Below are 23,697 nucleotides of genomic sequence, written 5' to 3'. Positions count from 1 at the left end.
TCAGATCTGCAGTAATTCAACTTTCAACCCTTCAGAAGCATCTTTATGTTTTATGTTTCATCCGTTCTGCTTTATAAACAGAATCAGAGGTGGAAACACGATTTATGTCTACAGACATGAAACGCCTTTAGAGATTTTTGGATTTGACCTTGTGTGACCCTGTCTCCTCATGCCTGGACTCCAGAATCCCTGCATCATATTTCATTCCTGTTAAATAAAAACCTGCTTTACACATTTATTTGATTTAATGCTTTCATTTTTTTCATTAACAAACACTTCACATATCTGAAAACAACCATGAATGGAGTTTTGCAGGAATCCAAGGGACAGAAAACTAGGTGTGTGTTCAAAAGGTCCTTACTCGTTTCAGAGAGACAGCCTTGCAATGATGAAGCATGAGGGTCTCCAGATTAATCCAGATTATTTAATATATTCTGATAGGAGCAGGTTGGCATAAGAATCCTCTGTTTGAAACAAGCTCATGTCCTGCATGGACACCGAGACCGGCTTTGCCCTACTCATCACAGAAGGTTCACATTAAACCAGCTCGTGAGGCCAAATCTAACATTTGCTGTTAAAATCTGAAGAAACAATAAAAATTAGAGTAAATGAAATTCAACCTTATCTTTAAAAACACTCAGGCTGTTGTGTTGTTTTTGTTTTGTTTTTGTTTTTTGCACCGGTCAGTCAAACAAATAATGACCTACGTCAGATGATGTAACAGCAGCTTGGATCAGAGGAAATATGCTGAGTCATCTGGATGGTGACAGCTTACATAATGATCAGATGAGCTGATGAGTGAGACGACTTGTGTGATAGAAACTAAAACTTACCACACAGGAGTGGGTTGTTGTGTGTTATAACAATTATTAGATCAATAATCAGCTGATTAAATGTTTGATCCCTGGATTAGCAGAACCTGAGCTTTGGAGATGTTTCATAGAGCAGCTTTCACTACAATAGAATAGAATAGAATAGTTCAGCCTTCAGCATTGATGCAGACTTGGGTGATGTACGGATCAAGGGTGTAAAAGAGGCATGGTCAACTTCCACATTTGAGGAACGCGACACCCTATGCACTCGCACCCCTGAAATGGAATGCTCAATAGAAGGGTGCAAAGGTGGGAGTGTGAGTACTGGGACTGGGCCACAGATGGGCAAGGAAATGGGCTTAACAGGGTGACAGATTTTAATGCTACACCAGGTTCAGCCTATTGAAATAGGAGAAGGAGCTATACTCTGAGCTCATCCCCCTCATCAGTCAGCTGAGGCAGCACTGATCAGGATCCCTCTTGGTCTCCTCCCTTTGGAGGTTTTCCAGGTTCTGGAGAGTAGACCTTGGACTGGGATTAAATCTCTTGTCTGGTCTGGGAACATGTCAGGATCATCCAAGAGGAGCTGAAGCTGTGGAAAGAGAGGTCTGGCATTCCCTACTGGACCTATACCTTTAGATATTTAGATATGTAGTGTTAAGGAATGACTACGTGTATATGTATATATATATATATATATATATATATATATATATATATATATATATATATATATATATATATATCCCATGAAGAATACATTTACATATATATACTGATGTGTATATATATATATATATATATATATATATATATATATATATATGTATATGTATATACATATATATATATACATATACATATATATATATAAATATATATGAAATGATCAGTAAGATGTGATGTTCTATATAAACATGAAATATCAATCTGATTGGTCTTTGAATGAATAATCAGAAGACTAGTTCCTTTGTCTCTTCAGGGAACACACACCACATTAATTCAGACAGAGTCAAGAATGTAGTGTAAAAAATATTTGAATTCTCTTTTCCTAAACTAAATAAAAATACATGACAAAGTGTGAATGAAATGATGGTTGTACAGATAACAGATGATAAATGTGAGCTAGATGTTTTGGCAAAACCTTGTCAGTATCGGAGAGCTTGTAAAGTCTGGGTTGTAAAATCAGTTTGGCTGTATGGTTTGATGAGCTAAAAATTATTTATAAAACCATCCGACGCAATTTTTGCCAATCTACGCACCCTTGTGTGAAGATCCCCATGCGATCCGGGGGGTCAGGAGGTCGAGATGGACACTGCCAATGGCGTGGACCTCTGGTACCGGAACCCGTAGCCAGCTCAGAGTACGGCCCTTCTAGTCTGGGTTATCTTCAGGTGATGGCAGGAAGCTGGAATGTCTATTTTGCATCTGAGGCTGATCGGTGGCTCTTAAAAAAGCCGTTATCTTATATCACTTGCAAGCGTTGCAGAGAGGCTTTGACCTTGGGGTCAAAAGAGCGGATGGTTCCAAATGCTTGCTCACCGGTCGGCCGAACCAGGAGGCAGCGGGAGAACTAACCAGAACAGGAAGTGATTCCTATATTTATCAACTTTTGTTTATAAATTTGGCAAATCAGAATTTGACACGTTTAAGAGGCGTTACCAAAATACCTCAGAAGTCACACCTTCACCCAGATACTCAGAGGTTAATTCTCAGTGTGTAGTGGAAATGTTTTACACATTTATGTGAAGTGAATGTTAAAACCTTAGTATTAATCTTATGATGTATGAGTATAAATAAATTAACTCGTTAAATCAACAAACACTGATCTGGTGCAGTTTAAGATCTGAAATGAATCACTGCAGGAAAAATATTCTTTTTAACACATCATTGATTAATGCACAGATTATTCAAACACTTTGGGGTTGAAACATCTTGTTCATTCAACACATTTGATTATATCAACTTATAAAGTTGTAAAGTCATTTATGATTCAAGGAAGATGAACTTTATTCAGAGTGAAAGTGCAGAAACTCTCGTCTTCTGCAAAGATAAGGAAAGCACTTATTATGGCTAACTTATTCGGTTGCACGGTCGTATATCCTTGCTTTTCTTGTTTGGAGGCCAGACAGATGTAATGCGTCCCTGGATGTGTGACGCAGTTTGTGCCTGGAAATTAAAAGTTCATTTCTGGCCATTTTTTATGTGAATACTTGACCTTTGGGTACGCTGCAGATATAGAACACTTGGAAGAAGAATAAATAAAGAAACCGCTTAAGAGGAGGAGAACAAATAGGAGTCTGCAGACCTGCATTGAATAAATGAATAAAATATCTATCCCATGAAGAATGTTAGCACCACCTGAAATAATACCATTAAGTCTTAGAGTTAATAAAATATATCCCAAATTAAAAACTGCAGTTTATAATTCACTTTTTTTATTTATTGTTGCTTGATTTGTTTTCCTTAGCTTTTTTTTTAATATATAAAAGAAAAGAAAAAAAGTCCTAAAGGAATAAACCAAACTGAAATTCTAATATTTACAGTTCGGCTATGTCAGAAGCGCTAATTCTCATCAGAATGATAAAGGTTATGCTGTTTACATGATTATGCGTCTGAATAATCCCTCTCCTCTTAAATGTTAATATAGAAACGTTTATATTTAATGAACAAACCTGGAACACGTTCAAATGATCTTGTTATCTGAATCTTTGAGGAACTCTAGTGGAGTAAAGATGAACTGCTGCACAAAGTGAACTTTATTACAAAGAAATAATGCAAAAAAACTTCCTTCACGTGTACAAAAAGTGATATCATCACAGTTATACAAAGACATAGACTTCAAGTGGCAAGTAGAAAATATTCATAACAAAAAATTATTTTCCTTCCGATTTTTAAAGACTCTCGTCTGGATAGGAATTCTACATTTCTGTTCTGTCTGACAACTGAAAGAAAGAAAACAGTTTTGTGTCCATTCATTTTCATTTTTAAACAGATTATTTTTATTAATCCACATGAGAAGAGTTGGAGTAAATTGTTTTGTTTTCCATAAGAACTGGATAAGGTGATTTAAACACACCTGGTCTGGTTTTTACTTCCTGATGCGATTATTGCTGAGATAAACCTGATTAACAGGTAGATAGTTGTTGTTCTGCTCTGAGAGCAGAGGGGCGCCCGTCTGCCGGATGAACTGCTGCAGGTCACACTGCCTCAGCTCCTTGTTCAGGTTCTCGATCACCTCCAACTTGCCCTGAATCCCACAAGAAAGGAGAAGAGGTTGTCAGGAATCCTCATTTATTCAACAGCATCACAACTAAACCCTGCTAGCACTGTTACAATTCATGTTTCTGTGTAGTTTTACTTTATTGAGGATCTTTGTTTTTCTTTTATGCACCGGAGCATCAGAACTAACCGCTGCTGAAAGTCAAGAAAAAATATGTTGATTATATTTCTAAACCAAGATTTTTCTGAATATTTTTAAAACATTTAAAGGAATAATGGTTATATCGTAATGTAGATTATAAATTATGTAAACAAAAATCCATTATCATTAGGTAACATCAATGAAGTAAATATTATTTGACTATCTTTCAAATTTGTTTTATATTGTTTAGTTTAGTGAGGCTTTTTACGTCAATTTAAATGAAAGTTTCAATAAATTCTATAGAATAAACCAGTTAACCTTGATTAGTTTGCTGCTGCTGGACAAAAGTTTTAGGATGTCAAACTAAAATTAGTCTCATCAGAAGTTAGTTTTTATTTAGTTATGTGGTTTTCCGTTTACTCCCTGTTTTATTTTCTTAAGCCAGTTGTTTCAGTTTTACTTCACAGCTGATCTCAGTTATTTAGTTTCCCGATAGCAGGTTCTCTTATCAGCTTCTCACATTTCTTCTTCTTCTTCTTCTTCCTTTTACATTAAGTCAAACATTTTTACCTGTTTTTGAATCATAACAAGCTAAAACTACTCAGATGTCAGCTGCTAGAAGAGCAGGAAACAGCCAAGAATCAATCAGATACACGTTCAGATCACTCTTTTTTTTACTGACATCAGTTTTAGTAACTGAAATGTAAAAAGGTATTTTATTGTTTAATTGCCTTTTTTAATTAATCAAAAGTGAAGCTATTAATTTGATTGTTGTGAAAAGCTGCTGTTCCAGATTATTTGTGTCACTGCTCCTTTACTTGGAGCCTTAGCTGCAGGGTGATACCTTTACCCTTTCTTCTGCAGTCTGCAGCTTCCATTGCGTCTTTGCTAAAGCTGCATCCATTTCTTCTCCCAGCTGCAGACGTTTGTGCAGCTCCTGGGTCAGTGACCTCAGGGCCTCATCTGTGGACCGGCTCTCTGGCTCAGGACCCGCTGTCTGGGCCATAGCTTCTAACTCCTTCTCCAGATCTGCAGAACTGGTCTGATGCACCTGGATCTCAGAGCTCTGCTGCTCTATAGATAAGTGGATCTCCCGGAGGCGTCTCTGCATCTCTGTGAAAACCAGAGACTCTTGTTTTAGAAAATCGAGAGAACACTGGTGATGAGAGTGAAAACAGATCTTGATCTCTACCTTGTTCTCGTTCCAGTTCAACCTTCATCTCTTTCTCCCAGTTTTCTCCATACATCAGTTCTACCTCGTTCTGCTTCAGTCTGAACTCCAGTTCCTCCAGTTCCTGTGTAAGGTTTGGGATTGGATCAGGAACTGAAGCATATGTTATCTTCTGCTCCCAGAGCTCAGTCTCCTTCTCCAGAGCTTTAATCTGATCCTTCAGCTCATGAAGCCTCCTATGCTGCTGCAGAATCTCCCTAAAGGTCTCCTCCTTTGGGGGACCAGAGGGAAGAGCATCTACAGAGCGAGACCGGTCTGTAGGAGTCACAGGAGACACAAAAGTGTCTGCAGTATCCACCAGTGATGAAGACGAGTTCTTTCGTCTTTTAGTCCTCCTTGGAAGAGTTGAGAAGCTGAGAGTTTTTTGAGACCCTTTGTGATTGATTGCTTCTGATGGTCCCAGTTTAGGAGGATGTTTCTCTTTGATGGGTTTGCGTGGACCATTGCGGAGGACAGAACCGTTCCTCCGTAGGATGAACTGAACTTCTGAAGCCAGTTGACCCAACTGAACCAGCTGCTGAAGAGGACACTCATCAGCAACCAAGGGCCGCTCTGTTCCTCTGACCTTCATGATCAGAACATACCGACCCGTCTGACCTGCACAAGCAAAATGACGGTTAAGATTGTAACTATACGATAAATTACAATAAATCTTAAGAAAAGGGTTTTTAGATGGTGGCAGAGTTTTAAAACACAGAGATGGAGATATTTGGGACTTTTTTTTTAGAACAAAATATAACATTTTTTTTTAACCCTTAGTGAGGAAAAAGTGCTAAATGAATTAAAATAAACTGAACAAATTTCAGAGTTTACGTCAAATAATCCAATTATGTTTCTCTTCAGAAATAAAAATGTTCTTATTGCTTTGATGAAGAACAGAAACACACCGATGGCCTGGGCCAGAGATATGACAACATCCTGACAGGAAGTATTCTGGGAAAGCCCACACACCACCCGGAGTGCTCCGTCCACCCACACCTTCAGCTCCATCAGACTCCACCAGATGTGTCAGGACCTGGAGGATAACAGGAAGTTATCACCATAAACATTTAAAGCTATAACTCCCTTTCCTCTGTGATCTCTGGATCCTGTCTGGAGTGTTTTACTTGTTTCTGAGTCATAATTATCTGTATACAATTATTATTATTTTGCCTTTAATGTTTTTTGTTTGGGTTTGATAGTTTTTGTGAACAATTTTATTTAAGATTATTGTTTTGAATCTAATTTTGAAAATAAAGTAAATCTGAATAAATTAGAGAAGAAAAATAAAACACCCTGATAGAATTAGATTTAGTTTGAGCAGCAGGAAGACATCTCGTTCCATGCTGTCGTTCTTTTTAAAACATGTCGCATGTGACAAAACAGGTGACGAAACTGTTTCTGTGTTTTAAAAAGAACGACAGCATGGAATTAGAACCACGGCACAGCATGAACACACCTAAGATGTTCAAAGGAAGACATCTCGTTCTGATTTAATCATCTCATATAATGACATAGATTAAAATGACATCTTTCAGAGCATTTTGTTAAAGTTCTGTTTTCAAAGGAACGATGTTATGTTCAAATGTATTCTTATAAGTAATTGTGGATTTCATACTAATTTGTTTTTGGGGGTATTTTCAGAGTTTTTGTTTAAAAGTTATAAATAATCCATACGGTACTTGTAGAAATCTTCCTGAACAGCCTTCAAAGAGAAATAGGCTTTACATTCTTCAGGATTGATAGACTAACAGCCAGTCTGATTTCAGCTAAGTAGATGGGCTTCATCCTAAAAACTCAGTAGTTTATTTTAAAATTATGTGATTATTTAATTACATAAATGTCACAGTCAAAATCTAAATGTAGCTCTTCATCCAGAGCTCAAATCTAGAAGAATATATAAACAATACAGCTGAAATAACTGTAATAGCTGTATTTTCACTATAAAAACATTCTGGGAGGGAGGAAAGGTGATGGGGAAAATACATTGTCTCGATCCTCTCATCGGTTGTGTCTCTGTAAAAAAAACTGTCACTTTCAGGACTTTGCTAAGACGTTAGCATATAATGAATGTTTTGCCAGTGAGTAAGGTCACTGATCAGCCCCAAAAGGTGTCCATAGAATTAATAACATTAAAAGTTTTATTCTGCCATTGCACACCATAATTTAATCTATTCCGCGGACTAAAAGTATGACTTTCTGACATATAATTTGACATTAAATTAACAGTGAGCAGGTTCCTGCTCCTCTGCCCTACTGGTTGAAAGTGGAATTACAACTGTTGTAAACAACCCTGATGCAGCCTGCTGTAGCTAGTGCTAATAACAAGCTAAAATAAACACAAAGTAAAAAGAGCAACACTTTTGGACAAAAAATATTATTTCTTACAAGTTCTGTAGCAACAAAGCTGGACACCAGTTTGTGATTTTGTAGCTTCCTTTAGCTCCCTTAAACTGTAGGTCGCACTGATGTTTACTCTGCTTTTAGCTCATTGCTTCACCCCCAAAGACATTACTCTCTTACTTTTACTTCCAGGCTCCACCATGATGCCACCAGAAAAAGCTAACTTCTTTTTCTTTTATTTGTGTTTTTTAATGACGATCGATAAACTGAAAATGCTAACCGCTAGCATTACAGCAAACACCCGTAAAACAGGTAGAGTACCCCCTAGAACACCTACCCCTCCACAAAAGTACCTATTGCAGTTTTTGGTCAGCAGATGGGCTGCAGAGTAGTGTCAGATATGAAACTGGTCAAGTTTCTAACCCAACTGAGACTGGTGTTAAAGCTCTAGCTTAAAGTTTAATTAAGGATATGTTGTCACTTTAAATGACCCAGAGTTTGTCTGTAGGAGAACACAAAATTACACCAATATGGGGGGATTTCCATCGCATTTTTCGGTGTTGGAAGTTTAGAAATGGTGAATTTAAAGCAGCAGCATCAACTCGATTTCTTTTATTTTCCTTTCACTCTGCTTTACCATCAACTTTTACAGTTTTACCAATGGTGTTTATTTATTTATTTTATGCTTCATGTTCTGATATAATTTCTACTGAGTAACAGCCAATCAGCAGCAACTCTACCAGTCCATTTCCGAATACTTACTCCAGTTCAGGTACTCAGTTGAGCCATTAGCTGATTAGTCCTGAAGAATGTAAACTCTAATTCTCCGAACAGAGGCTGTTCAGGAAGTTTTTATACAGAAGACTTCCCCAGGCTTTGGCTCTACAGTTATTTGAGCTAAAATAAACATTCAGAACAAAATTATCTATATAGGAAACTTAATCTTTAGGGGTTTCCATCTGAACATTTAATGTATTTAAGTTACATCAGTGCCATAAAAGTCAAAGAGTTAATAATTAAAGATAATACCTGAAGTGTGTGCACGTGCGTCAGAGGTGAATCAGGTGGCTGCGTGTGAGCCGTGGGAAGCAACAGTGAAACCTACATGTGTTATTTGTGGACACACAGGTTTCCTGAAAGGAGGAATGTTGCAGAACACGCTGACATTCCTGCAGGAGTTAGGCTCCGCCCACACATGCCTCCACTCTCTGTTTACTGAGTTTCACATCAGTTTCAGTGTCACAAACTAAATTGTTTATTTAGATATAAAATCTGTGTTTAAAACGTCTGCGTTACTCTTAAAGGGTTTAAAGTTATTTTATATCATAAATGAAATGGTCTTCAGACATTTATGTATAGTTTCACTCATTCATGACATCCTGTTGAAGCCAAACTGTTCATGTTGAAGTTTAACACTTTAGTTTTGGATTTCTACTGTTTCTATTTAATTAACTGAATAAAAAAAATATCTGAAAAATGACTAAAGTTTATTTACAACCATCTTGGTTTTACTTGATATTTGAATCTTAACGTGACTGTCCATAAATTTCAGCTAAAGGGGTTTTAAAGGGATTTGTGTAAAATTTAAAGATTATATTCTGTTATATCAGCTTTATGTTTCTTCTGTATTTAGATTTTATTTGATTAAAATTAAAATATTTTGAATTAAATTGAATAATTATATGTACAGAACGATATTTATTAAAATATCTAATCTAATCTTGTCATAGTTTAAGTCAAACTCTTTAGTGTCTGCTTCTGAGATCATTAGACTCACCTGTTTCAGGTAACGAGGAAATCAGGCTGCTTCAGGATTCTGGATCCTGTTATCTCTGAGCATCTGGCCTGGTGGAAAACTGAATGAAAATGATTGTAACACTTTCAAAAACACACACACATACACACACACACATTTCAGGAGGAGGAGATGGAGGAGGAGTGAAGCTGTGGAATGCAGCTCATCAGGCTCTGCTGATGCCACAATGAAGATGGCAGGAGATGATGCAGAGTTTAGTCTTTTAATAAAAGTTTGTTCTTATTTATATGTGATTCTAAAAATCACAACCCTAAAAAATGTTTCTTCTGCAAATCAAAAATGACCTTTTCCAAAAAAATAAATGAATAAACAAAAATGAATAAATACATATATCCAACAATAACCTACTGTTTAAAGCTCCTGAATCCAAAAATGATCAGCTAACCCATTCTGTTGATTCTATTTTTACTTGAGCTGCAGAACAGTGAACACCTTGTACCTGTGATGTCATTCTGACTTGTCAGTCTCCTCCCACTGAAGTTGGAAGATAAAAAGGAGGAGTTTCTCCAGCTGCCATCCTGCTCCGTCTCCAGATCTGCAGCATTCCCGTCTGTGAGCCATGTTTGTGTTCGTACTGAGGGTCAATAACTCCACTTCAGCCTCCAAAGCAAACAAAGATAAACAGTGAGGAGTGAAGCAACACAAATAAATGGTATAGCTTCTGGTTTGGTGTCTGTTCTCACAATTATTACTTCTTCTTAACTGTTATTATTAGGCCCGAGCAGCGAAAGCTCTGCGAAGGCCTATTGTATCTGCTCTGTTTATTTTTCTTCCGCCAAGTAAATTGGCTTTTTGGAGGCCTTAACATACCCGAAAACTCAGGAATTTTTGCACACATGTCAGGCGTGGTGTAAATTTTTTTTATTTTAAAGTTCCCAAAAAAAATCGCAATAAAACTAGCTCCACCGCTCCCCCTAGAATGTAAAAAAATACCCCCCTCCATACACTTGTAGTCCTCAACAGTCCACACAGAAAAGCCTCTTGCAACCATGGTCAACATCAAACAGGAAGTTGGCCATTTTGGTTTGAAGTAGTGACTTTGACCCCGTTTTGGCCGTTTCTAGGGTCCACTTCTGATTGATTTACTCAATCATTTTTTGCACAATCCTCTCAAAAGTTGTGGGAAATTGCTCAGAAGGGATGAGTGATCAAATAGAAAAAATAAAACTGACTTTTCGTATATGCTGAGGGGGCGTGGCCAGGCCTCAAAGTTGGACTACTCGCCCAAAAAATATAAATGGCCGAAGTATGTAACTTCATTCTTGAAAAGAGTAGAGTTACAAAATTTTCTGTGGTCATTCGACATCCAGCCACAAAATAAACTGAATGGTCGAATGATGACAACACACAAGCCCTGCCCCCTCAGGACCAAAAAGGTCAAGTTTTACTGTGGTAGGTCCCAGATCGACCCATTTCACTTAATCAACACAAATTTGTAGCTGGTAACTCAAGACAAGTGGGGGTTGCTTGGCGTCACTTTATGGGAGTTTTCAAAAGAGGGCAGGGCTGTGGCGGCACGGCGAAGTCATGCGTACCGCTGAGGAAAATAATCAAATAATCGATGCATCGGGATGTGGACATAAACGATTCTGCATCGTAGAAGAGTACACCATAATCGATTATAGTGGAATGTAGTTTTGTTTTTTTTAACGGCAGCACCAGCGCAGCATCCAAATCTGTCAGAGTGAGTGTCCTCCACATTTACCAAGTGGTTCCGCCTTAATGTGGTACTGCAGGGCCAGGGCCGGATTATCATTGCAGGGGACCCTGGGCACAATGTGCTTAGGGCCCCCACTCCCCACCCCACCCGACCTCCCCCAACATTACTGTCACCCAGTTGGACTTTTTAGATATTTCATAACATTGTCAATATTAAAAATCACTTACTTATGTTGATACAAAAGCATTTACCTCCAGATCAAAATAGTTTTATAACCTAATCACAAACACTCATACCTGATGATTTTCCTGTTGTGCCTCACCCATATGTCTTTCTTCCTCTGTCTTTTCACTTTTCTCCTCTTTTTCTGTCTCTCTCTCTTCCTCACAGTGCTCCTGTATTTTCTTCTGTCTGTACAAACAAAAATGTTGTCAATCTGTGGGACAGTGGGGGCAAGTGAGTCTGCTATCAAAAAGATCCCACTGTCAAACTACAACAGAAAGTAATGCAGGATTATTTAAAAGATTATACAGTTATTGAAAATTTTGCAAAGAAGAAATATCTGCATATTTTCTGTTTGTCTCCTGTCTCCTTCCTCCTCTAGTGGTAGTAAACATCAGCGTGTCCTTTGTTTGGCGACTTGAGCGCCACTTCTGCATTCCCGCCAGGCCACGTTGCGGCACGGTTTCTCCGTCCAAGTTTTTGAAAGTCGGCTTATCCGCATTCCTCAGTGGTTTCCCCTCCTGTTCCCTCCACAAGTGGTTTTTACAAACACCGTGGATCTAACCCTGCTAATTTATGTCCACTAACTCCAGCTGTTTCTGTAGTTTCTGATTCCTCCACCTCACTCAGCATGGCTCTATTAAACACCCGCTCTGTTAACAATAAGTCCTTCCTGCTCAATGATTTAATTCTCTCTAAAAACCTGGATTTTCTGCTTCTGACTGAAGTTTGGCAGCAAACATCTGATTATTCTGGTCTGATTGAACTCTGCCTGAGTGGTTATTCTTTTCTTAGCCAGCCCCGGGGTTCTGGTCGTGGTGGAGGCCTAGCTGTTGTTTTCAGAGACCATCTTCCATGTAGCTCTACAACCTCTGGTCACTTTGCTTCCTTTGAACTGCAGCTGATTAAAGTCGGGCGTAAGGACCCGTTCTACTGTGCTGTGGTCTATCACCCACCTGGTCCAAACAGTTCTTTCCTTCAGGAGTTTAGTGACTTTCTATCCTCCACTGTGAAGCTGTCCAGACTGGTGATTGTTGGTGATTTTAACATCCACGTTGATGATCCCTCTGATCACTTTGCCATGAATTTCTCCAGCCTTATGGACACCTTCAGCTTTACCCAGCATGTTTCTGGCCCCACACACACCAGGGGGCACACTCTGGACCTTGTTTTTACCCTGAGTCTAAATGCCGACAGTGTTTGTCCTGAGGACGTTTATATCTCAGATCACCATTGCATTTCTTTAACTTGTCAGTTTCTGCGTCCCCACCTCCTGCTCGCCGTATGGTTAGTTCTCGTTTTCTTAATGAGAGCACCGCTAGCAATTTTTCTGCTGCTTTTGATCCACCCTGTTCTTCTGATAATGACCCAGACTCCTTAACTTCTCAGTTTAACGAGCACTGCCTCTCCATTCTGGACAATATCTGTCCTGTCAGAACCAGATCAGTTCCTGCAGTGAACCCTACTCCCTGGTTTAATGACAGCCTTCACAGTCTAAAGCGCCAATGCAGAAAAGTTGAGCGCTTGTGGAAGAAAACACATCTCCACGTCCATCTGCTGCACCTAAAGGATCTTCTGACATCCGTTAGCTCTGCAGTCAGAGACACTATTTCTCCAACCTGGTGTCCCAGAGCAAAGGGAACCCCAAGGTGCGGTTTAACACCATCAGCAGCATCGTCTTTCCTGCCTCTCCTACAGCCTCCATCCACTCTGTTGCAGACTGTGAGATCTTTCTGTCTTTCTTTGTGGACAGTCAATAAGGTCAGATCTAGCATCTCTCCTTCAGCCTTATCGCTGCCTCTCCCAACTCCAACCAGGCCCATCATCCTAGATAGCTTTGCTCCTGTTTCTGTGCCTGAGTTAACCAAACTAGTTAACTCTATGAAGACCTCTGCATGCCCCCTCGACATCTTACCCTCATCTTTGTTTTAAAGTGCTTTTCAGTCCAACAGTCCCAGCGTGCTCTCCATTATTAATGCTTCTCTGGTTTCTGGTCAGGTCCCTGCTTACTTTAAGAATGCTGTAATCCACCCGCTTCTTAAAAAACCGAGTCTTGACCCCTCTCTCCATAGCAGCTTCAGACCCATCTCTAAACTTCCGTTCATCTCCAAGATCTTGGAAAAGGTTGTGGCTAAACAACTCACAGCTGCTCTATTAAAACCTGGATGGCTGGGAGCTTTCTACAGCTGAATGAAGATCGTTGTCGTCTTCCTCCGCTTATCCGGGTCGCGGGGCAGCATCCCAACTAGGGAGCTCCAGACCGTCCTCTCCCCAACCACCTCCACCAGTTCCTCCGGCAGGACCCCAAGGCGTTCCCGGACCAGATTGGAGATGTAACCTCTCCAACGTGTCCTGGGTCGACCCGGGGGCCTCCTGCCGGCAGGACATGCCGAAGCACCTCCCCAAGGAGGCGTCCAGGAAGCATCCTGACCAGAAGCCCATACCACCCTTGTTCTTAAAATTTAATGATTTTGACATGTCAGTTCCAACATAATCACCTACAAATGATTCTCTTTTGACTGATGTTACATGGGAGACAATCCTGACTTGTCTTTTTTATGATGGGTATCAAATAAGCCACAATTCCTTTTGTAAGAATGATTGTATTGTTTAATACACAAATTACTTTATTTCAGATATTCAGAGAAATTATGTATTTTCTGCAGCTCTAACATCCAACTACAACATGTTTTAACTCTTACCCAGAGGTTTTCCCTAAACTATTTCTATACAGGGATTCAGTATTTTAGTCTTCACAGTTTATTTCTTCATGGTGACTTTTGGTTTTACGCAAGAGACTTCAGCTGTAAAATGTTGCTGCAAAGAAAACCAAGTAGACTTGAGTCATATGTACACTTTTATTGGGTGGAAAAGAAAACAATGGACCAAACTTCTTCGAGTCTGCTGGGAGGACAGAAATCAGACAGAAGAGACAAAGATGGAGACTGAACATGTCACTAAATAAACCAGACTTTTAACTAGTTGCCATAAACGTCACTAGCTGACCGTATAACACATAAGACCACCAGCAATGACTTCAATGTGATCCTACTTGAGTTTTAATTTTAGACAAAGGCCAAACAGCCAAAATTCTGCTGATTTGAAACAACCAAAAACATTTTTAAAACTATACTGCATGGGTTTGAAATTAATATTAATCATAAGAGCTTTTTTTCCCTTATATCAATATTGAGCCTACTGAAATCCCGCTGAAGAGCTGCATCGACTTTAAGATTGGCATCACTTCTCATTCTAATTACAGAAGAACATATACACACATTCAAGTTTAACCATTAAACACTTTCTTCCTGTAACCACAACAAACCAGTTCTCTCTTTCAACAGAAAGATTGTTTCACGACTTCAACCAGACAAAGTCGAAAGTTATCAAACGCCTCTAAACAACTTAACTGTTTAGCAGCAGCAAACATTCATGGACAACTTGGCCAGTCAAATAAAGATTAGCTCAGCTTGAGTTAATGGGCGTCTACTCCCAATGAGTGTAAAAAAAAAGTCATTAATCAGGATTATTTTCTACCTTAAGGGAGTAAGCATAGGATTTAAAATCCCAAGTATCATGTACAGCAGGGGATTTAAAGAGAGGTCAACAAATGCTAACAGCTGAGAGTATAAAAGTATTTAAAACAGCTTCACATAAAACCAGCAGTCCTAGTCGTCGAACTGCTTTTCTGCTCAACAACACTTTACATTTTTTACAGTCATATGTACAGTTGGGGATGAGATGGGACAACAAAAACCTGCAACCACAGGACACAATAAACATGGTCAGAGTGAAAGAACAACCTTTAAAATGATGATTAAAAAAATTGAAGACAGAAAGATGGATGAAAAAACTCCCAACACCTGCATCAGTCTACCTTCTCATTAAAAATGTGACATTAAATAATGAATGAAATAAGAGGATCAGGTTTCAGGAGGTGGAAAAGAAACCCCAGGTCCTACGTCGTTTTGCGGAAACCTTTCAGAATGGGGTAAATGTTTTCAAATGCTTCGTAAATCTCTGATCTCACTTTGGCCCCTTCAGGAAAAACAAAAAAGATTGAAACATGGATCAGTATCAAGATGAATCTAGAAAACTTACAGAATCTCTTGTTCTATTTTAAATAAAAAAATTACAATCCTTTCAAAATAAAAGGAGATCCAAAACAATGTGCCAAATTATTAGGTGATACTTTAACTAGAATCTAAAAATACACCCGTCTGAGAGCTCGGGCCTTACCTGTGAGCACTACTTTCCCAGAAACAAAGATGAGCAAGACGATTCTGGGTTTGATCATTCTGTAAATCAGTCCTGGAAACAGCTCCGGTTCATAGCTACAAAACACAAGTTAGACTTTCACAATTATATGAATTTTAAATTAAAAAAATGTACCATTTTTAATTAAATCTTTGCAAACATTAGCGATGCTCAGATCAGGTTTTTTGCTGCTTATGGATTGGCCATAAATGTATCAATGCTGTTATTATACTTGCTACATGATCTGGAATAAAGGAGCAATAATATTGCCCAATTTTGACAAAATCATTTTACAAAATACAAGACTTGTCAGTGTGTTTCTGACCAGAACTTATAAGCCTTCTACTATTTTCAGTTCAACTCAAGATGATCATGTCCAGGATGACAGAGAAGCTTCCCCTTGTGCTTAGGGCTGTAGCGAAGCCTCGACTACGTCGACGGCTCGATTCTAAAAATTTGTCGACGTCAGATCCGGAAGTCGACGCACCGCGCCCACTTGTTGCATCCCCAGGAGTTTGTAAATAGAGGAGGAATCTGCCTGTTTTTCCTCTAGTTCGCCCTCTTCTCCGCCTTCACTAACATCTCCGCCAAATACCGAAGACCCGGAACAATGTCCGTCCACTACTAGATTATTTTCCTGTTTTGCCCGCCTTCGTCTCCCGGCAACGGACAACAACTTCCGGGGTCAGATGCGCTGCTCCGTCTCTATCGCAGATGTAGAAAATCACCGGGAGCGTTTCTCCCTTCATAAAGGAGCTTCTTTCAGACATTAGGAGAGCTGTTTTGGTGGTAGCAGTCTCTCCTCCGTGCTGGTCTGTTTGCTGCTGGGTGTTTTGGTTTATTTAAACTTGGTAACTTGAACTTAACGTTGGTAAAGCTACTGTTAGCATCTTCGCTAACAGCTTCTTGCGTTGGGATAAGCTGTTACGTTTTGGTTTAGAGTTAATCTTTTTTGTGGTGTAGATCTCCCTTTTATTACATTTAGAGTGTTGTGGGTTTTCGGTTTAGTGTAAAATATCACCTTGAGTTTGGTTTAACCCGTAAGACCACTCGCCTCACGCACATAAGTGACCAAAACAAAGCAGCGTGGAGACACTCCATCTTCTACCACCTCTCAGGCAGCAGCCTGCACTCCCAAGTTCTACACGTCACCAGAACATAACCAACCGCAACACAATAAAAGCAGTGTTATACAAAATGGAAGGCCTGTAGTGTTTATTCTCTTACAGTAACAATTTATCAATTTTTTTGAGGAATTTATTTGAGATTTTCTGGTTTTTGTTAATTGTGCAATAGAAAAATAATCATTAGATTAATTTTCTAAATAGTCATTAGAATAGTCGACTATTCGATAAAATAATCGTCAGAATAATCGTTTTAAAAATAATCGTTTACCCCCAGCCCTACTTGTGCTGTATTTTTGTTACAGGATGCAAAGTTTAGATCACTCTCACAGACGGAGCAAAAGTTCTACATGGCAGACATGTTTGTTTATGTTTTGCTGCTGCATGCCTGCTCAGTGCCAAGGAAGACACTATGTTGCACGCAGGGTCCCCACGCTATGTAGCTGTGTGATGTCAAACGTGGAGCTCAATGACCAGAATAAGTTCCGTTTTTTACAACGCTCTGTGAGACAACAAAGCCCCGTTAATTACATCGTTGCAGGGGGATTCTGCCGGGTTTTACCGGTGTTCAGAGTTTAATAACCGCAACACAATCACATATTTACCACAAAGATTATGAAAGATTAATAAATAAAACACGTACCTGCTAAACTGTTGATGTGTGAGGACTAAACCCTCCAACCGAATGGGAAACTTCACATCACAACTGCCCACCATGTTCTGGATCTTGAAGTCCAAGAACTTTGCGGGAAACCCGAGCTTCTGGACCACACGTGCATATTTCCTAGCCGCTAGTCTTGACTGCTCCTCACTAAAAAGCATGAGTAAGAATTAGCCCAGAAAGAAAGCCAGAAGATAAAACACAAGTGTAAAGGAAATCTGCATGCATGAGGAAGCACAAAAAACATTATTTGACTCAGACCTTTTGGCTCCAGTGCAGACCATCTTTCCGGAGCTGAAGATGAGAGCCGTGGTTCTGGGTTCTCGTATTCTCATTATGACGGCAGCAAAACGCTAAAAACATTAAAGCAGGAATAACTTATTACAGATTAGACTAAATTGTCGAATTTAGGTGTACAGACATTCATTTGGATCTGTGTGAAATATTACAATGGGCAAATCTGACTCTTCAGATGAGAAAAAAGTCGGTAAATAAAAACAGCTCTCCTACGAGCTGCTACAAAAGACAGCAGAGCAGCAAAAGGTTGATATTTTAGTCTTACCTTTGGGTTGTACTCTGCATTCCTGGCTCTCAAAGCAATGGTCTTCAGATCCAGTTTACAGCCCAGATTAACAGTCGACACAATGTTTCTAAGAGCAAAATTTAAAAAAAAGCTAATAAAAAGAAGGGTTGGGATAAGGATCATAGACTTATGTAACAGAGATTGCACATTTGTATTTAGCGTTAGCTGCTAATACTCCAACAGAATTTATATGGGACATACTGTAGCTGTGGTACAATGCCAGAGCTTTCTGAAGCAGGTGTGGATGGTGTGACGGGTGTCATGGGGGTCAGCGGAGCGTTCTGCAGCGGTGTGTTTCCTGGGAGGGCGGTTGTGGTTGAGCCTGCTACTGTCTGGGAATGAAACAGCTGAGGAGTCTGCCCCAAGGTCCCAGGAAGACCTGCAAAGCAAAATATTTCATTTGTCCTTGTATACTGAAGTAAAGATTAAATTACACAATGCGTTTTAAGAATAATTTCTCAGAATAAATAAAAAGGAACACCAACAACATTTGGTCTGGTACCTGTGCTGGCCTGCTGTGCTGCTGCTGCTTGTTGCTGCTGTTGTTGCCTTTGCTGTTCCTCGAGTATAGATATACTGTTTGTGTTTTGTACAGGCTGGGGCGTCAGACCTGACCCATACGGCATCATGGGGCTAAACATAGGCATGGGGGTCATGGCACCCTGCACAAGGACACACCAGTCCCCCAAAAAACAAGCATAAACAATTAAGATCACATAAATCCTGGCAAGAAAAGACTTTCAGTAACAGTTTCTCTTTTTCTTCAAATTTCATTTTCAAAAAAATAAAACCCTCTCACCAGCAATAATGGTGGCTGATGTAATGCCTGTCTGTTGTGCTGAGGAATAACTAAATGTACCAAGCCTAAAGTAACTTTTTAACTAGAGGACTGATGCTGCACAGTAAAAAGAAAAGTGAGCTGAGCATGTCAAGTTCATAAGCTTCTAAACCAGGTGTGTGTGGATTTCTGAGTGTTTGTTCACAACAAACAAACTGAGGCCAGTGAAATTCAGTCTGTCTCTTAGAAAATAAATGTTTTAAATGAAACTATTGTTGGGATAAAATATCAGCTAAACAGACATGCAATAAGGAATGTTACCAAGATTAATTCCGGTAAATGTAACTCAACAAATTGATGACAGCAAGGTGTTTAAATATGTCCCAATGCTTTTTTTTTAACAGGCAAAGACAGAGGATGAAGAAAAGAGATGTAAAAGTTGTATCAAATGTATAAAAATATACATTTTTACATCTTGAAAACTTGAGTAAAAATATTAAATGAACTGGAAAAATGTAAGAAAGTAACACAGAACTAAAAGAATTAAAATATGAAAGAAAAAAATGTGTTTCTCTAATTTAAATTACCTGAGGGGATGGCAGCCCTTGAAAGGCTGGTAAACTGTTGTTTTGATCCATCTCTTCAGCTCCTAAAGGTTCAACACTGCCGGACAAGAGCAGTCAGAACTTTCAATCTGACCGTTTCTAGGGCCTGAGCAGGAAAAATGCCACAAAAATAGGATGGGACTCCAGAGAAACACGTTCTCGTAGCTCCTTGCTCCTAGTTTTCTTATCCTGCGCAAGTAAACATCAACAGAAACACGGTTTACAAACACAAACTCTCAAATCAGTTTTAAAGCATTTTCTGCAGCGGCTGCGGAGGTGTAACTACTTATGATTCACAATTCTTGAGACAACCTGTTAAACAAGTGTGCATTTATGCCAAAGAGCATGTCCTGCATTAACGTTGCAATTTCAGAAGAACTGCTTGACAACTTTCAAAATGAAACGTTTAAACACACTTGCTAGCAGAAGTTAGCCGCAAAGCTAATATTAGCCAACAAGGAGCAACGTTTAGTGACAACGAATTCCCAATGTCAAAAAGTTGCGAATAATTTTGAAGTTTGTGACTGAAAACAACAAAATATTAAGTCAACTTACACACATACCTTTAAAATTTAACAATGTCCACAAACTTAGCTACTGCTCCGTGACACCCCCAGTCTGCTTATCGGCGCTAACCGGAACAGGAAGCTTTAACTTCCGCTGCGTCACAGTTCACACACCAGGCACAGCAAAGATGGCGTCGCTGAGTGACAAATCAGTTTGGGACGAAGTGGAGGATGGTATCGGTGAAGAAGTGTTAAAAATGTCCACGGAGGAGATAGTTCAGCGGACTCGTCTCCTCGACAGTGAGATAAAGATTATGAAGAGCGAGGTGCTCCGGGTGACGCACGAGCTACAGGCCATGAAGGATAAAATCAAAGAAAACACGGAGAAGATTAAGGTGAACAAAACGCTGCCTTACTTAGTTTCTAATGTGATCGAGCTGCTGGATGTGGACCCCAACGACCAGGAGGAAGACGGAGCTAACGTGGATCTGGACTCCCAGAGAAAAGGAAAGTGCGCCGTCATTAAAACCTCGACGCGACAGACCTACTTCCTGCCGGTGATCGGTCTGGTAGATGCCGAGAAGCTGAAGCCCGGAGACCTGGTAGGAGTCAACAAAGACTCCTACCTGATCCTGGAGACCCTTCCCACCGAGTATGATTCCAGAGTCAAGGCCATGGAGGTGGATGAGCGCCCCACAGAGCAGTACAGTGACATTGGGGGGCTCGATAAGCAGATTCAGGAGCTTGTGGAAGCTATTGTCCTTCCCATGAATCACAAGGAGAAATTTGAAAACCTGGGAATTCAGCCACCCAAGGGAGTCCTGATGTATGGACCACCTGGCACAGGAAAGACCCTCCTGGCCAGGGCCTGCGCCGCTCAAACCAAGGCCACTTTCCTGAAGCTGGCAGGTCCACAGCTGGTCCAGATGTTCATCGGTGATGGAGCCAAGCTGGTGAGGGATGCCTTTGCTTTGGCCAAGGAGAAAGCCCCATCCATCATTTTCATCGATGAGCTGGATGCTATTGGCACAAAGAGGTTTGATAGTGAGAAGGCAGGAGACAGAGAGGTGCAGAGGACCATGCTGGAGCTGCTCAACCAGCTGGATGGATTTCAGCCCAACATGCAAGTCAAGGTAAACATGACTACTACCTTAACAGTTTCAAAGTTTATTAATCCAGAATTTAACCCAAGTAATGACGTTCCTGTTTTTCAGGTCATTGCTGCCACCAACAGAGTGGACATCTTGGACCCGGCACTGCTTCGTTCAGGACGTCTGGACAGGAAGATTGAGTTCCCCATGCCTAATGAGGAAGCAAGAGCTCGTATCATGCAGATTCACTCCCGCAAGATGAATGTAAGTCCAGATGTCAACTACGAGGAGCTGGCTCGTTGCACTGATGACTTCAATGGCGCCCAGTGCAAAGCTGTGTGTGTGGAGGCTGGTATGATCGCACTGCGTCGTGGAGCCACAGAGCTGAACCACGAGGATTACATGGAGGGAATCCTGGAGGTCCAGGCTAAGAAGAAGGCAAACCTTCAGTACTACGCCTAAGGACACTAACTGTGTTCTGTGTTTGTGTGAGAGAGTTTTTGTTTCTTAAACCAGTCGTTGAATAAACCATTGTTACTAAGGCTGATTAACTTGGGTTAATAAAAAGAGGGAAACTGAAGGTGGTGGTTCTTTTTTTTTTGCAGCTGACTCAGTCTGGATCTGGTGGTGTTTACTCATAAAGTGATACAGAACAATCTCTTAGCTACTTGATTTATTTTCTAGAAATGTAATTGAAAGCTGAGCGACTTAACGTGCAGGTCTACAATAAACAAAAGTGACTTATGGGAAAGTACGTTTCAGTTTGTGTTTAGTTTTAAAATAGAATTGTCCTAAAACCCAAGTTTACTGTGGTTTTCTTGGTTATAATTGATGTTTTCTTCCAGTGCAGGTTTCTTAGATTGTTGATTTACTAGACTTCAAAATTACCTTTTTTGCATCTAATAGTGACTAAATCAGTAATTGGCATTGCAGAGCTGTCAGACAGGGTAAAGGTAATTGAAAATGCAAGTGCAGCAGTTTTCTTTTTTTGAGCAATACAGCTAAACTGATGCTGGTTTCTGACTGCAGGAGTGTTAATGTGCTGTAATTTTAGGAGATCCATCCTTTTTCATAGCAGAGATTGAGCAGCAAAATTCCAGAACTTATTTTTTTAAAGCAAATTTTCAATAAGCAGGGCAAACATTTAAACGTGTGAATAGTTTTAGTGCTAAATATTCCTTCTTGATCTATCAAAAAATGTTTTTTTAATTTATGCATTTAGATTTTGAGCTCTTGGACTTGATAAGGTGCTTTACAAGTGCAGGCCATTTATTTTACAACATTCCAGGAAGACTGGTATCACTCAGATTCAAATTGGAGGGTTCAACTTCCTTCATTTTATCAATTAAATATGATCGCATCACAGAAACTTGTGTGTGAGTAGATTTAATTTTTCATGCTGTGTTTATTCTTTATTTTTACTATTAACAACTTTGCATAACTAAAATAATTTGTGATTACAAACCAGAACATTTTATTGCACAACAATTACATCAGTCCTCATAAATATGAAACTTGTGTTTTCACAGGTAAATCACACATTTATATTTCAGTTTGTAAAGTTAAGTATAATAGTTTAATGATTGATCATTTATTTTAAAACCAAGACCAAAAAAAACTACTGATTTAGTAAGATTTAGTTTACAAAAAAATAAGGTATTTTTGATCAACTGATGATGAACATAAACTCCATACTTCATTAATCCTGCCTAGTCTGGTCTGGAGCTGGTTAGTTTTACGGATATACGAAATCTAATTCATGATGATCAAAAGAAAATCCCAGATTGAGTCCTTCAATTTAGTAAAGCTAGCTCCCATGTGAACCGGTGTTGTTTTTAATCACAGACTGAGTGAAAATGAAATTATTTTTGATGTATTTTAATCCATTTCACATGATTTTGTGTTTTATTTTAACCAAAAGAGGGCGCCATCGCATCTAACAAGTGTCTAGATTTGAGGCAATAGTTTAAAATTGTACACGTCAGGTTAAAAAAATTATTTTCATTCTTCTCTTTTGACTGAATGCTAATGTGCCTAGTGAGCTAAACACAATTTCTCTCAAACAAATGACAAAATATTTTGATCTCATTTCGTGTTTCTGCCTTGATAAAAATGTCTGTGATTTGCTGTTTTTACGGTATGTTTCTCTCACTTCGTTTTCTAAAGAATCAGGTGACAGATGTGGAAAGAGGAAGAGAGATTATCTGAGACGATCAGCATGTTTTCTGTGGTTCACAATAAAATGGTTTTGAATCACAAGACATGAATGTAAAAGTCAGATATGATAGAAATCATCCATTCACACACAACAAAATTCTGTTTCAGTGTGAAAATATACTAAATCAGAAATGTTTAAGTACCACTAAATATCTAGGCTACAGTTTCCAAAGAAACGTTTAACATAAAAATACACCCTGACATCAATTTGAACTATTTATGTAATTGCATCTGTTAAGGTTCAGTTATGTTGAAATAACTATTCATATCTGTGTATTTTTGGTCTTTATTTGTAAAACTGTAATTTGATTAGTCATGTGGGTGATGTCATAGTGGAGCGAACATCAGAGGCTGCATGTAGGTTGAATACAGTTATGTTAAAAGAACTAAATAATTAGGGTACAGTAATAAAAATATTGGAACTGACAGAAAGACACAGAGAAACTAA

General features: G+C 39.3%; 3 protein-coding genes across 6 annotated transcripts; 1 reads left to right on the top strand and 2 right to left on the bottom strand.

Moving 5' to 3' along the window:
• Positions 1-3,548: 3,548 nt before the first annotated feature.
• LOC107381174 (ras association domain-containing protein 7) lies at positions 3,549-10,134 on the bottom strand. 4 transcript variants are annotated; one of them, XM_015952736.3, is made up of 5 exons: positions 9,507-10,133; positions 6,295-6,422; positions 5,369-6,004; positions 5,021-5,289; positions 3,549-4,062 (listed from the first exon to the last, which is right to left on the bottom strand). In XM_015952736.3, exons 2-5 carry the CDS (start codon positions 6,395-6,397, stop codon positions 3,904-3,906), a joined length of 1,167 nt encoding a protein of 388 aa, XP_015808222.3. In that variant the 5' UTR covers positions 6,398-6,422; positions 9,507-10,133; the 3' UTR covers positions 3,549-3,903. The 4 variants fall into 4 exon arrangements, 3 of the variants coding, with proteins under 3 accessions (XP_015808222.3, XP_054587838.2, XP_054587837.2); XM_054731863.2 differs by having other exon boundaries at positions 5,027-5,289; positions 9,507-10,131; XM_054731862.2 differs by lacking the exon at positions 9,507-10,133 and adding an exon at positions 8,759-8,882.
• Positions 10,135-14,271: 4,137 nt separating this feature from the next.
• tbp (TATA box binding protein) lies at positions 14,272-20,131 on the bottom strand. The gene is made up of 9 exons (XM_070554808.1): positions 19,999-20,131; positions 19,418-19,624; positions 18,555-18,714; positions 18,254-18,431; positions 18,032-18,119; positions 17,731-17,822; positions 17,452-17,619; positions 15,667-15,761; positions 14,272-15,465 (listed from the first exon to the last, which is right to left on the bottom strand). The coding sequence occupies exons 2-9, from the start codon at positions 19,466-19,468 to the stop codon at positions 15,386-15,388; spliced, it is 912 nt and encodes a 303-aa protein (XP_070410909.1). The 5' UTR covers positions 19,469-19,624; positions 19,999-20,131; the 3' UTR covers positions 14,272-15,385.
• psmc3 (proteasome 26S subunit, ATPase 3) lies at positions 20,130-21,612 on the top strand. Its single transcript, XM_015952737.2, has 2 exons — positions 20,130-21,074; positions 21,156-21,612. The coding sequence occupies exons 1-2, from the start codon at positions 20,130-20,132 to the stop codon at positions 21,492-21,494; spliced, it is 1,284 nt and encodes a 427-aa protein (XP_015808223.1). The 3' UTR covers positions 21,495-21,612.
• Positions 21,613-23,697: the final 2,085 nt, after the last annotated feature.

This window comes from Nothobranchius furzeri, chromosome 9, assembly GCF_043380555.1.
Source record: "Nothobranchius furzeri strain GRZ-AD chromosome 9, NfurGRZ-RIMD1, whole genome shotgun sequence".
Lineage (NCBI taxonomy): Eukaryota > Metazoa > Chordata > Actinopteri > Cyprinodontiformes > Nothobranchiidae > Nothobranchius > Nothobranchius furzeri.
This window is presented reverse-complemented; position numbering and strand designations above follow the sequence as displayed.